This window comes from Barbus barbus (assembly GCF_936440315.1).
Source record: "Barbus barbus genome assembly, chromosome: 16".
In the NCBI taxonomy this organism is placed as follows: Eukaryota; Metazoa; Chordata; class Actinopteri; order Cypriniformes; family Cyprinidae; genus Barbus; species Barbus barbus.
In genome coordinates this window covers 27461851-27475031 of record NC_136744.1, presented here as the reverse complement: position 1 = coordinate 27475031, position 13181 = coordinate 27461851, and the positions used below count along the sequence as shown (strand labels likewise).

The 13181-nt window shown below is 38.1% G+C and overlaps 1 protein-coding gene across 1 annotated transcript in view; it reads right to left on the bottom strand.

Annotated features, from left to right (window-relative positions):
* LOC306882746 (low density lipoprotein receptor adapter protein 1-B-like) overlaps positions 1–13181 on the bottom strand; it is a 56642-nt gene that overhangs the window by 21348 nt on the left and 22113 nt on the right. The window contains exons 2-3 of the mRNA XM_079437601.1: positions 9370–9512; positions 7256–7368 (exon numbers count right to left, since the gene is read on the bottom strand). Of these exons, the coding sequence (XP_079293727.1) occupies positions 7256–7368; positions 9370–9512 (256 nt within the window). The remainder of the gene's footprint in view (positions 1–7255; positions 7369–9369; positions 9513–13181) is intronic.

The following is a 13181-nucleotide window of genomic DNA, read 5'->3' as shown; positions in this document are numbered from 1 at the left end:
ATCAGACCAGGAAACAGTTTTCCAGTCTTCAACCGTCCAATTTTGGTGAGCTCGTGCAAATTGTAGCCTCTTTTTCCTATTTGTAGTGGAGATGAGTGGTACCCGGTGGGGTCTTCTGCTGTTGTAGCCCATCCGCTTCAAGGATGTGCGTGTTGTGGCTTCACAAATACTTTGCTGCATACCTCGGTTGTAACGAGTGGTTATTTCAGTCAAAGTTGCTCTTCTATCAGCTTGAATCAGTCGGCCCATTCTCCTCTGACTTCTAGCATCAACAAGGCATTTTCGCCCACAGGACTGCCGCATACTGGATGTTTTTCCCTTTTCACACCATTCTTTGTAAACCCTAGAAATGGTTGTGCGTGAAAATCCCAGTAACTGAGCAGATTGTGAAATACTCAGACCTGCCCGTCTGGCACCAACAACCATGCCACGCTCAAAATTGCTTAAATCACCTTTCTTTCCCATTCTGACATTCAGTTTGGAGTTCAGGAGATTGTCTTGACCAGGACCACACCCCTAAATGTATTGAAGCAACTGCCATGTGATTGGTTGATTAGATAATTGCATTAATGAGAAATTGAACAGGTGTTCCTAATAATCCTTTAGGTGAGTGTGTATATATATATATATATATATATATATATATATATATATATATATATATATATATATATATATATATATATATATATATATATATTGTGACGAGTCGGCTGCCTCCCCCCTGTCCATCATCACCACCCCGTCCCTTATTCGCCGCCCTTCACCAGGCTCCTGACGGGAGTGGGTGTGTGAGAGAGGAGGGGCGCTGAAACAGCCAGGGCTGGCGGCGTGTGATGAGGCGCACCTGATGAGAATAGAGCCTCATCACCGCCGCTGTTTAAACACCGAGCGCGCCTCTCCTCGGGGGGACCGGTCTCTTCCCCGTGCATGCACGCTGGTGTCCTCGTGGGTCCAGGAAAGGGAGCGTAGAGGGAACTACCCGCCGCCGCCAGAGACGCGAGCCGCCGGACCCGCAGCCCGGTCGGTACCGCACCCGTGATACGGCCGTCGGGCCAGGACGCCGGGCCGTGAAATCCCGTCGAGCACCCGGGGATTAAGGAGTTGGACGAAGCCGCCACAGAAGCCGCCGTCACCTGCGCCCCGGGACCTCCAGACGGGAGCGCGTGCGGCCGCCGGACTCCGCCCCTTACCTGGACCCTTCCCTCCTGAACACTGCCCTCCTTCACAAGCCCCGCAGCACAACGAGGACACCAGATCCCTGTTTATTTTGGACACTTTTCCCCCCTTTGGACACTTTATTTTAATATTTTGTTTAATAAAAACCTCTCCGAGGCTTGACGCCACGCCCACTGTGTCTGTCGTTGGCTCCTCCCGCCACAATATATATATATAAATAAACACACACACACATTTAAATTTTTTTTGCTGCTATTTATAAATATTTTTGTGGATACGGGAAACCATTCAAAACTTAGAGGTAATATTAAAAAAAATTATTGCATATATTCAGTCATTTAGCAGATGGTTTTATCCAAAGCAACTTACTTATGAGGACAATAGAAGCAATCAAAACAAACAAAAGAATATATATTGTAATTTCACAAAATTATTACATTAACATAGAGAGACATGAGTATCTGCACTCATTACACTAGAATTGAAGAGAAAATGTGCATATTTGTCATGAAAATAATGTCACAATGCAAACCATCTTAATGGATCTACATGTAGGCTTCATTTTTGTTTCTTCATTTTTTCAGAACATAATTTCTTATTTTTTCTTTTTGATTTTAGGGTGAATTGAAACCTGGTCATGTTTTCATGAAAATTAGCCACATGATTGGAGTATCGCTGGTGTAATTGGAGTGGAGAGACCAGCTGCGCGACACCTCTCTCATGTTTATTCATCACACACACCACAGTCGCCGTCTGAGCGAACTGAGCACGTGCGAGCTTCCAATAATAGCTGTGGTCCCAGGTGAGGGTCAGAGAGTGTCTGTCTGAGCCTCAGAGACACTAAAACAGATCGATAGAGCATCCTGACACAAACATCTCTCTCTGTCTGTATGAAAACACAGCAATCTTGAGGTCGCACCGCCCTAAATGATGGATGGCAGGATTTCAGCGGGCAACAACAAATCCTTTCTTTTTTATTGCAAGAAAGATGGGGTGAACCATATATATATATATATATATATATATATATATATATATATATATATACATATTTATAGAAATACAGGCTGATGGACGGCCTGCTGGGCATTGCTGCCTGACGCCTCTCCACCGGTGCCTTTTGTGCAGGTGTGCTCCTCTGAGCACCTCTCTGGGCATAAACGGATCATCAGCTGGGGACCACCAGTCATGGATGTTTCGCTCCTTTAACCCCAGTACATCTCCTGGTGGCGGAGCGATGGCAGGGATCACTCCCTGCCACCCCCTGCTGATGCCCTAGGTGTTATTTAGACCCCACCCCCTATGCTTCCTTCTTAGCCACAGCCAAAAGCTGCCCTTCTCTGCCTCCTCTGCCAGCTCTTTAATGGCTTTTCGACACCCTGCTCCTGTACATCCCATGTCGCGGAGCAGGTGAACCGTTGAGGACCCAACAAAGCCCCTGCATCCCACTTCGACGGGACACATGGTGGCTTTCCAGCCAGCCTCTCTGCAGTCATCCACCAGGTCTGCATACTTGGCACGCTTCCGCTCGTTGGCAGCCTCCATTCCCTCCTCCCATGGGACAGTGAGCTCCACCAACAAGATGGTCTTGCATGGCTCTGACCACATGATGTTCCACTCACTGCCAGATGAGAGGACTCTTGATGTTGTTCTCTGGTGAGGGTGGTTGATGTTTTCTCCGGCCCTTGGAAACAGGATGGGACGTCTCATTGGCACAGAAGGTCCACTATTAGCCTCCTGTCTACATGACTCTGCCACCTCTGCTAGCTTCCTCAACACCAGATCGTGTCGCCACCTATAGCGGCCTTGGGACAATGCTGTCTTGCAGCCCGACAGGATATGCTGGAGGCTTGCATTGCTGGTACTGCAAAGGGGGCAGAGTTCTTCAGTGCCAAACCACTGGTGGAGGTTTCTGGGACAAGGTAAGGTGTCATAGGTGGATCTAATCAGGAAGCTGAGCCTGGCTTGGGGCATACACACAAATATATATATATATATATATATATATATATATATATATATATATATATATATATATATATATATATATATATATATATATATATATATATATATATATATATATATATATATATATATATATATATATATATGCAATTATTTGAACATCATAAATATAACAAGGATTTTGATCATTTAAAAACCTTTTTTATATACATTTATAAATATCTATACACACACACTATATATATATATATATATATATATATATATATATATATATATATATATATATATATATATATATATATATATATATATATATATACATACACACAAATACACACACACACACACACACACACACACATATATATATATATATATATATACACATACACACACACAAATATAGTATATATACTTATATGCATACACACATACATGTGTGTGTGTGTGTGTGTGTGTGTGTGTGTGTGTGTATAGTATTATTATTATTATATAGTATTAGTAGTATTTTGTATATAATAGTATTTTGGTTTATATATTGGGGACCAATTATTGGGCCCTAGTTTTCAGTTGGTAAGGGAACCATTATGAAGCATTATGAATTATGACCAATATGAAACCTATAGCAGAATCACTACATTCCTGACAATTTCCATCCCTAGAGACAGACGGAGCGGAACTCCTGTCGGACAACATCTCCAGGGCGCTACGCTCCATATGACTAGTAAGCCAATTCTCAAATAACTGCTATGCTGACTTTTGTTCTACCCACTTAAAAGATAGAAGTACTTGCATTGTCCAATCTATACAGACTGTGTCTGTTCCCCGAATAGCGAGGTCAAAATATAAATTTAATCCAGGATCTAGAAAAAATCTAATCGTGATTAAACCAGAAAAACGCAAAATAAATGAACAAAAACCATTTTTAAAGCTTGGGCTCCTAAATATTAGATCACTCGCACCCAAAGCAGTTATTGTAAATGAAATGATCACAGATAATAATTTTGATGTACTGCCTGACTGAAACCTGGCTGAAACCAAATGAATATTTTGGTCTAAATGAGTCTACTCCACCAAGCTACTGTTATAAACATGAGCCCCGTCAGACTGCTCGTGGCGGCGGTGTGGCAACAATATATAGTGATATTCTCAATGTTACTCAGAAAATAGGATACAGGAGGTTTAACGCATTCAAAATACTTCTGCTTAATGTTACACTGTTAGATATGCAAAATAAATCTCTCCTATCTCTTGCTCTGGCTACTGTGTATAGACCGCCAGGGCCATATACAGATTTCCTAAAAGAATTTGCAGATTTCCTCTCAGATCTACTAGTTAATGTTGATAAAGTGCTAATTGTCAGAGATTTTAACATTCACGTTGATAATACAAATGATGCGTTAGGACTTTACTGCATCAGCGTTTACTGACCTAATAAACTCTTTTGGAGTCAAGCAAAACGTCACCCACTCATCGTTTTAATCATACGCTAGATTTAATTATATCGCATGGAATTGATCTTACCGATATAGATATCGTACCTCAAAGTGACGATGTTACTGATCATTTCCTTGTATCGTGCATGCTGCGTATTACTGATATTAGTTATATGGCTCTGCGTTATCGTCCGGGCAGAACTATTGTTCCAGCCACCAAAGACAGATTCACAAATAACCTGCCTGATTTATCTCAACTGCTCTGTGTACCCATAAATACACATGACCTAGACGAAATGACTAGCAACATGGGCACTATCTTCTCTAATACATTAGAAGCTGTTGCCCCCCTCAAATTGAAAAAGGTTAGAGAAAAACGTACTGCGCCATGGTTCAACAGTTATACCCATTCTCTCAAGAAAGAAACTTGTAATCTTGAGTGCAAATGGAGAAAAACTAACTTGGAAGTTTTTAGGATTGCGTGGAAAAACAGTATGTCCAGCTATAGACAGACTCTAAAAGCTGCCAGGGCAGAGCATATCCGCAAACTCATAGATAATAACCAAAACAATCCAAGGTTCTTATTTAGCACAGTGGCTAGATTAACAAATAAACAGACACCACCCGATCTAAATATTCCCTCACAGTTTAATAGTAATGACTTTATGAAGTTCTTTAATGATAACATCAGAAATACAATAACAAATATAGATTCTACTGTGTCTAGTATTTCAGCTTCATTCATCGCACCCAAAGAAAAACTGCAGTGCTTTACAACTATAGGACAGGAAGAGCTAAATAAATTTATCAGTGCATCTAAACCAAAAACATGTTTATTAGTTCCTGTACCCACTAAACTACTGAAAGAGTTGTTACCTGCAGCAGAAGAACCGCTTCTCAATATTATTAACTCATCGTTATCTTTAGGTCACGTCCCAAAACCATTCAAGCTGGCGGTTATTAAGCCTCTTATTAAGAAACCACAACTAGATTCTAATGAACTGGCAAATTACAGACCCATTTCAAATCTTCCATTTATGTCTAAAAGTTTAGAAAAAGTTGTGTCTACTCAATTGTGCTCCTTCTTGAAAAAAATGATCTCTATGAAGAATTTCAGTCAGGTTTCAGGCCTCACCATAGCACAGAAACTGCACTTGTTAAAATTACAAATGACTTGCTTCTTGCTTCAGACCATGGCTGCATCTCATTGCTAGTATTACTTGATCTTAGTGCTGCGTTCGACACTATAGACCATGATATACTCATAGATCGATTACAAAACTATACTGGTATTCAAGGGCAGGCTTTAAGATGGTTTAGATCCTACCTGTCCGATCGCTACCACTTTGTTCATTTAAATGGGGAGTCATCTCAATTATCACCAGTAAAGTATGGAGTACCACAAGGATCTGTCCTAGGTCCTCTGCTATTTTCAATATACATGTTGCCTCTTGGTAATATTATTAGAAAACACAGGATTAGTTTTCATTGTTATGTTGATGATATTCAACTATATATCTCAACAAGACCAGATGAAACTTCTAAACTATCTAAGATAATAGATTGTGTAAAAAATGTAAAAGATTGGATGACCAATAATTTCCTCCTATTAAATTCAGATAAGACAGAGATATTACTTATTGGACCAAAAAACATTACACAGAATCTCTTGGATTACAATTTACAACTAGACAGATGCACCGTTACGTCCTCTAAAATCATATATATTATCATATATCATTATATTAGACAGCAACTTGTCCTTTGAAAATCATATTTCCCATGTTACAAAAACAGCATTCTTCCATCTTAGAAGCATTGCCAAGCTTCGAAACATGCTACCTGTTTCTGATGCAGAAAAGCTAGTCCATGCATTCATGACCTCTAGACTGGACTATTGTAATGCACTGCTAGCTGGTTGTCCTGCATCTTCAATAAACAAGCTACAGATAGTCCAAAATGCAGCGGCTAGAGTTCTTACCAGGTCAAGAAAATATGATCATATTACCCCAATTTTACAGTCTCTGCACTGGCTACCTATGAAGTTCCGTATCATTTACAAAATATTATTACTTGCCTATAAGGCCCTAAATGGTTTAGCTCCTGCGTACCTAACTTGTCTTCTACCACGCTACAATCCGACCCGCTCTCTAAGGTCGCAAAACTCTGGACTTTTGGTAGTACCTAGGATAGCAAAGTCCACTAAAGCAGTTATATCTGATCAAATGTACATTATTATTATTCTTTAGCTTGGGTTGAACAAATCATTTTTGCTTAGATGGAACAGCAGCTACGCTAATTATGTCTCTATTTGTTTCTCTGTTTCTGATTAACATCCCGTGGTAACTACAGAATTACAGAAGCTTCAGTCTGGATCCAACCCTTAAATGATCTGAGATGACCAAACACCTGAGAAAAGATAATGCCAACCCCTCAGAGGACCTCAGAGGATGCCAACGCTCAGACAACATACAGAATTACCAAATTTTGCCATAAGTTAAATATATTAAGGTTCTGCAATATATAAATATATTGTGGAAACTTAATTTCCTGTAGAGTTGCTTTGCAACGATTTGTATCGTAAAAAGCGCTATACAAATAAACTTGTACAGACAGCACAGACTCAGTGTCAGACATGGCAAAATGACAAACGGCCGCAGGTGACTCACCTGTAAATGGACACATTCTCTATTAGCTGGTTTGATACAATGTCGTAGAGAATAATCCCTCGAGGAGAAACCTTCAGCATCACCTTCTGAAGCTTCTTCCCACCAGCTTTAGCCTGCGAGAGAGAGTCAGAAAACACAGCTTTATCAAACAGCTGTCCTGCTGGACGTTTCAAATGATTTTCCATTTTCCATCAGATTTTGGAGGCCTTCAGAAATTAGATTTTTGTTTTTTCAGCATCTTGGACAATTTATTGTTATTGTTTACTAACTATATTTAAAAAGCTTTCTTTAACTAAAATAAGGCCATATAAAATAAAATATAAAAATCAGACTGATAAAAAAATAATTAGTTGTTGCCCGAAATAAACAAAATAAAATAAAATATGCTTAAGTAATAAAATTACTAAAACTAAAATAATAATAATAATAATAAAAGCAAAATAGAAATATAACAAAATAATAATAAAAATGACAAAAGCATAACCAAATTTACAAAAATTGTATTAAAATGAAAATTGAAAATGTCAAAATAAAAGCCAATTCAAAAAAATGTATAAATAAATACTATAATAATAAAATAACACGGCATACACGGATGTTAATTTATATATATATACATATATATACACATATATATACATATACATATAGAGCGATCTGAACCCTAATCACATTTTAAGCCTGTATTGTCCACTTTCAAGGCATCGTGAGTTCACGTTTTACTGCAGAAGCCGACAAGCGCCCTTGATGTTTTTGAACAGAAGCCGATAAGTCCATTTTAGCGAATCAGCGCACTGTATTCAGGTCAGGTGACAAGGCTACTTTCACTTTGAAAAGACGTGCTAGCTGAGAGGAGTTTCGTCAAAGCTGACTAAAAGTGATCGAGGATGGATAATTTAGATGAACTTGATGAACCTGTGATATCTTCTTCAGGGCGAAAAGGAAAATAAAAGCTGAAACGTTTTTATGGAACCTTGAAAAAGCAGCGTGTTACAATGATGAGGGAAAAGCTCCGTGTATTGCGTGTAATCACATCCATACAGTCTATGATCACAACAACAACAACCTTTGACAGGCATGTACACTCTCATCTGAGGAGATTACAAAGATTAAACGATTGTTTTGTTTTTTAACTCTAAAACGTGAAATGTGGAATTATCTGCTTTTGCCAAAAAACGACTGTTGGAGTTATCTGCTTTTGCTATAAAACAAACTTTTAATATGTAAAAAAAATTCTTTCAATGAACTTTAATTTTGTAAATTACCTGTATTTGTTTAAGTTATTAAAACAACCCAACTGCAGTTTGATTGATATTACTTGGAATGCGAAATAAAAAAAACTTGATTTCTGAAAAATATCGTTATCGTTTTTTTCAAATGAACTCTTCTTACACACACACACACATTTAAATGCGTTATTTTCACGCAATATTTTAAGTGAATTCAGAAGGTCTTACCCTAATAAGTCACAATTACTGATAACTGTACCCTGAAGAACACGGCATCATTTATCCTTCACAATTTGGCTGCTAGAAGGCTTCGCTTTTGACAATCAAACAGCTGCTAAGCTAAAGGTAGCACTGTCATTTGTTTTCTTATACATCATCGTCAGCAAGTCAAACAATTAATCACATTTATAGTCAAAAGTGAGAGTGATCATGTAGGAAGATTCCACATCTGGCTTTGAGTGCACTGACTCACACACAGGCTTGCACATAGGATTTTTACTGCTGAATTGCAACAATGTAAAGTGTTTAATAACAACATTATGTCATGACAGGATCTAGCCTGTTGAAGCACAAAGAACCACACCCAGAAATCCCCTGAGACACACACACACCCATTAGTAACACTTACAAAGCATAAGAGACACAATAGAGCTGTGTATGTTACTTAAAGGCATCAAACTCTACACTTTTGTTGGATTTTTCCCTTACACTCTTTACAATAAATGTTTTTTTTTTTATTGGCATTGATGATCATCCTACTTGAGGACAATAACGCATATTTTAGGCCTCAGAAGAAAGCAGAATGACTACACTTAAAAAGTGCATGACCTTTGCCCTGTCATTCATTTCAGTCTTTCATTGGCTGGTGATGTATGTTTGTCTTACTGTGGCAACGATTCTCTTGACAGCGGCGGCTGAGAGCTCTTCTCCTTTGGGTTCCTCCACCAGAGTCATGCCCAGATACTTCAGCTGAAAGACCATCCCCTCCAGCAGCGTCTCCCGTGTGTCTGTCCAGTTCTCTGGCAGCTCTGCACAAAGACACACACGGGATTAACATGTAGGCATGATGCAAACATAGCCAAAAACATGACAATACATGCCACACAAACAAACACGCTCACGCAAATAGTGAATCTCATGAAAACATGTTCAGGTCACATTTCACCCCTAAATGAAAAATAATAGGAAAATATATTTTGGCAGGTTTATTTGTTCAAATAATGACTGTGTGTGTGTGTGTGTAGTGATCAGGAGGTCAAATATGTCAAGAACACGCTTTAGAATTAAGTCATTAATTACTATTATTTAAAAACATTTAAAACAACATGCACCTTTTAAATATAAACAGACATACTGCTAAATTAAGATATTTTAACATAGTTTGCCATTTTGCATAAACTACTCAACTCTCAAACATGTTCTTGACAGATCTGTGTAACTGCAAAAGATCCCGGAAGCACTGAACATGCTCATTATCTGAACAAATAAACCTGTTAAAGCAACTATCTGCATATGAAACATATCACACAATCCTTCATTAAAACACACTGTCTTCAATCAGGTCTTTCATCCACTGCTCTTTGATCAACACCTGCACAGGACAGGAACTCATTCATGTTTGCATCCTTATAATGCCATAATGGGAGTACTGTGTCAACACAAAACTGTTTTTATGTCCATAATAACAGTAACTATATATATATCACGTGTGCATGTGCTAGTGTTGCATGTATAGGTTTAAAAACATGGCAGAACAGAATATCACTTGGGCCTGCTTTCACAGACAGGGTTTAGATTAAGATAGGATTAGGCCTTAGTTAAATTAGGACATTTAAGTATTTTTTATTTTTTTTAGGCAAGTTGCTAAGGGGGCAACACAGACATCATGCGAGTTATTGATCAGATTGGTCAGAAACACCAGAAAGGAGATGTTGTAGACACTTCGGACAAAGAGAAAACTATTGCAGGACAAAAACAAACAGACCTACTGCATTTAACAAGAACATTTTGTGTTGTAGTTTAGCAAACAAGTGACCAAAACAAAAAATGATCCTAGCAAATGATCAAAATAATGGCAAATGGCATGTAAATCGGACAGAAGAGAACATATTGTAAGATTTAGCTCAATACTGTTATTCACAATAATCAGACTACTGGTGTATATGTCACTGATCACACACACATAAAACCCCACAGTGGCCAGATCACAGACACAGCAATGAATAAATGTGTGTTTAACCACACATCAGCGCTGGCCTGTGACAGAGGTCAAGGGCAGGGGTCAAGGACGCACATCTAATAGACAGTTATCTGCTTCTCTCCATGCGGCGACTCCATTATACAGTATTACAACCTTGCTTAATCCATCTCAGCATGACAGAGAGCCAGCCAAAAAGAAAAGAAAGGAGAAAATCAAGAAAGAAAGATAGCAGGAAACTGATCAAATAAAAAACAAAAAAAAAGACAAACAAATGAACAGAAAACAAAGAATGGATTAAACAAACACAGAAGAAACAATCAAGAAAATGAACTAAAGAAAGAAACAAAGAATAAGCAAACAAATGAAGGAGAAAACAAAATATGACGTTAGTTCAATCTGCATGAAAATTTTTCTGTGAAAGAAACAACCAGCAAACAAACAAAAGGAAGAAAAACAAACAAACAAATGAACAGAAAAGAAAGCAATAATGTGACTGTGATATGTGTTAATTTTTGTGAACTAAACAATCCAGATTCCATCAGCATTGTGAATATGTTAGTCAAGGGTTTAAGTGTGCATGAAATGAAAATGGATATTGATTATTGCTGATTTCATGAATCATTCATGTGTCTTTAGCTGACAGGTGGTCTCTGAAACCCCCGTCAGAGACCAAAGCGTCACCCCATCGTTCTCACCAGATTCATTTCACTCCCCCTTCATAATCGCTCTTCCCCACTGTGACAGATCAATGATGTGAAATATATTCGCATCAAAACAGCACAGTTAGCAGGTCTCATCAGAGCGCTGGTGTTCATGGGCTTAACTGGGGTTTTTAATGGAGTAAATGAAAACGACGGCCCTGATGAAGCTCATTAAGAGTGTTTGTGTAAGCATGAGTGTCATCCGTCTCCATCACAGACAGACTGACAAGCTCATTGTGTGACAGACACTTACTTTAACCCTCAATTAACCTTCATTGTTTAACATAATTAAAGGACATTCATTCTATTGATGGTATTTCATGCCTCACTGAGAACTGTATGGGTTCATTTCAGTCTGTTCACTGACACGGTGAAGTATTTTGTACACAAAAATGGCATGAGATGCTCAAACTGCCCTAACAATCTGACTGGCTGACATATATCTGATATTTATTTTTTAATCAGTCCGCCTACAAACAAAAGGTGTGTTTACAGATTGCCGAGCGCTTATGATAATAAAATAATCACTGGATTTGTCAGTTTTGGTGAGGTTAGTGGTTAGTTTAGTTTATTTAACAAAATGTCCATCAATTGTCATGAGTATACACTGTAAAAAAGACATAAATAAAACAAAGATTATCAGAGTAGGTTCTTTAAGAAAATAGTATTTCAGTCTTTCTACTAAATTTCAAGTTTAATTTAATTGCATGAAGTTAATTCTTGTCAATTCTACTTTGTTTTTGATTGTTGAGCCACTTTTGCGAAAGACAAAAATTAAAATGACAAACATGTTTAATCACTTCTGTTCTATGTTTTTCCTATTAATATTTGTTTTTTTCCAGGTAGTCTATTTTTGTGGTATAATTTATTTAGGATAAATCTGCTTCTATAGACAGTGCGTCAAAACAAAACAAGCTAGCTGGTCACTTTGCATGCCAATCAGACCGACAATCTCGTCCTGTCTAAGTAGATGTTTTAGGCCAAAATAAAGACCAGACTTGAATAAGCAAGTAGTAAAAAGTCTAAGGCAAAAAAAGACCAAAAGACAATTAATATTCAGTAATATTATTGATTGCTAACACCATTGTATTACATTTGGACCCTTTTAACAGACTGTGATGATGCGTTTCCACAGTTATTAATACCATAAATCTACCAAAGTCTTTTATATTTTAAACATTTTTAAATGTACAATTCCACTTTATTTTAATTTCTGACCTTAGCATTAAATGACATAAAACTAGTTGATGCTGCTGCATGAGTGTTTCTAATGCAAAGGCTAAGAGAGTGATGGCAAATTTGACATTGTTCTGTCTTTTAACCAACATAATCAATCTCAGCATATTTTTTTCCTCTTTCCTCCTATGTGTGTTTCATAATTTATGTATTGCAACATTTACACTGCTATTTTTCTGTATATAAAGTGCTATAAGCAAAAGTGACTTGGCTTGACTGGACTAAGCGAGACCTACTTTACTCCTCAAATGCTGCCCACTTAACACCTGCTGTCCTCCTCTGTGTCGACTTGTTGGCATAAGCAAGTGGAGACCGATGGGACAACAGTCAGAAACTTATGAAAGTACACATTTTAGACAGACTTTAAGTCTAACTGGATAGCTGAATTTTTCTGCATCTCACACAGTGCAGAGACACACACACACAGTGAATAGTGATCCATCAGCCCTGTGTGTAAAGAATTGCGGCCTGTAGCATGCTGGGATGCCTGCTGGAGGACACAGGCGTATTGTGATTGGTGAGGGTTGTCCTGCTCCACTGAACTTCACAGAGTGGAAGGA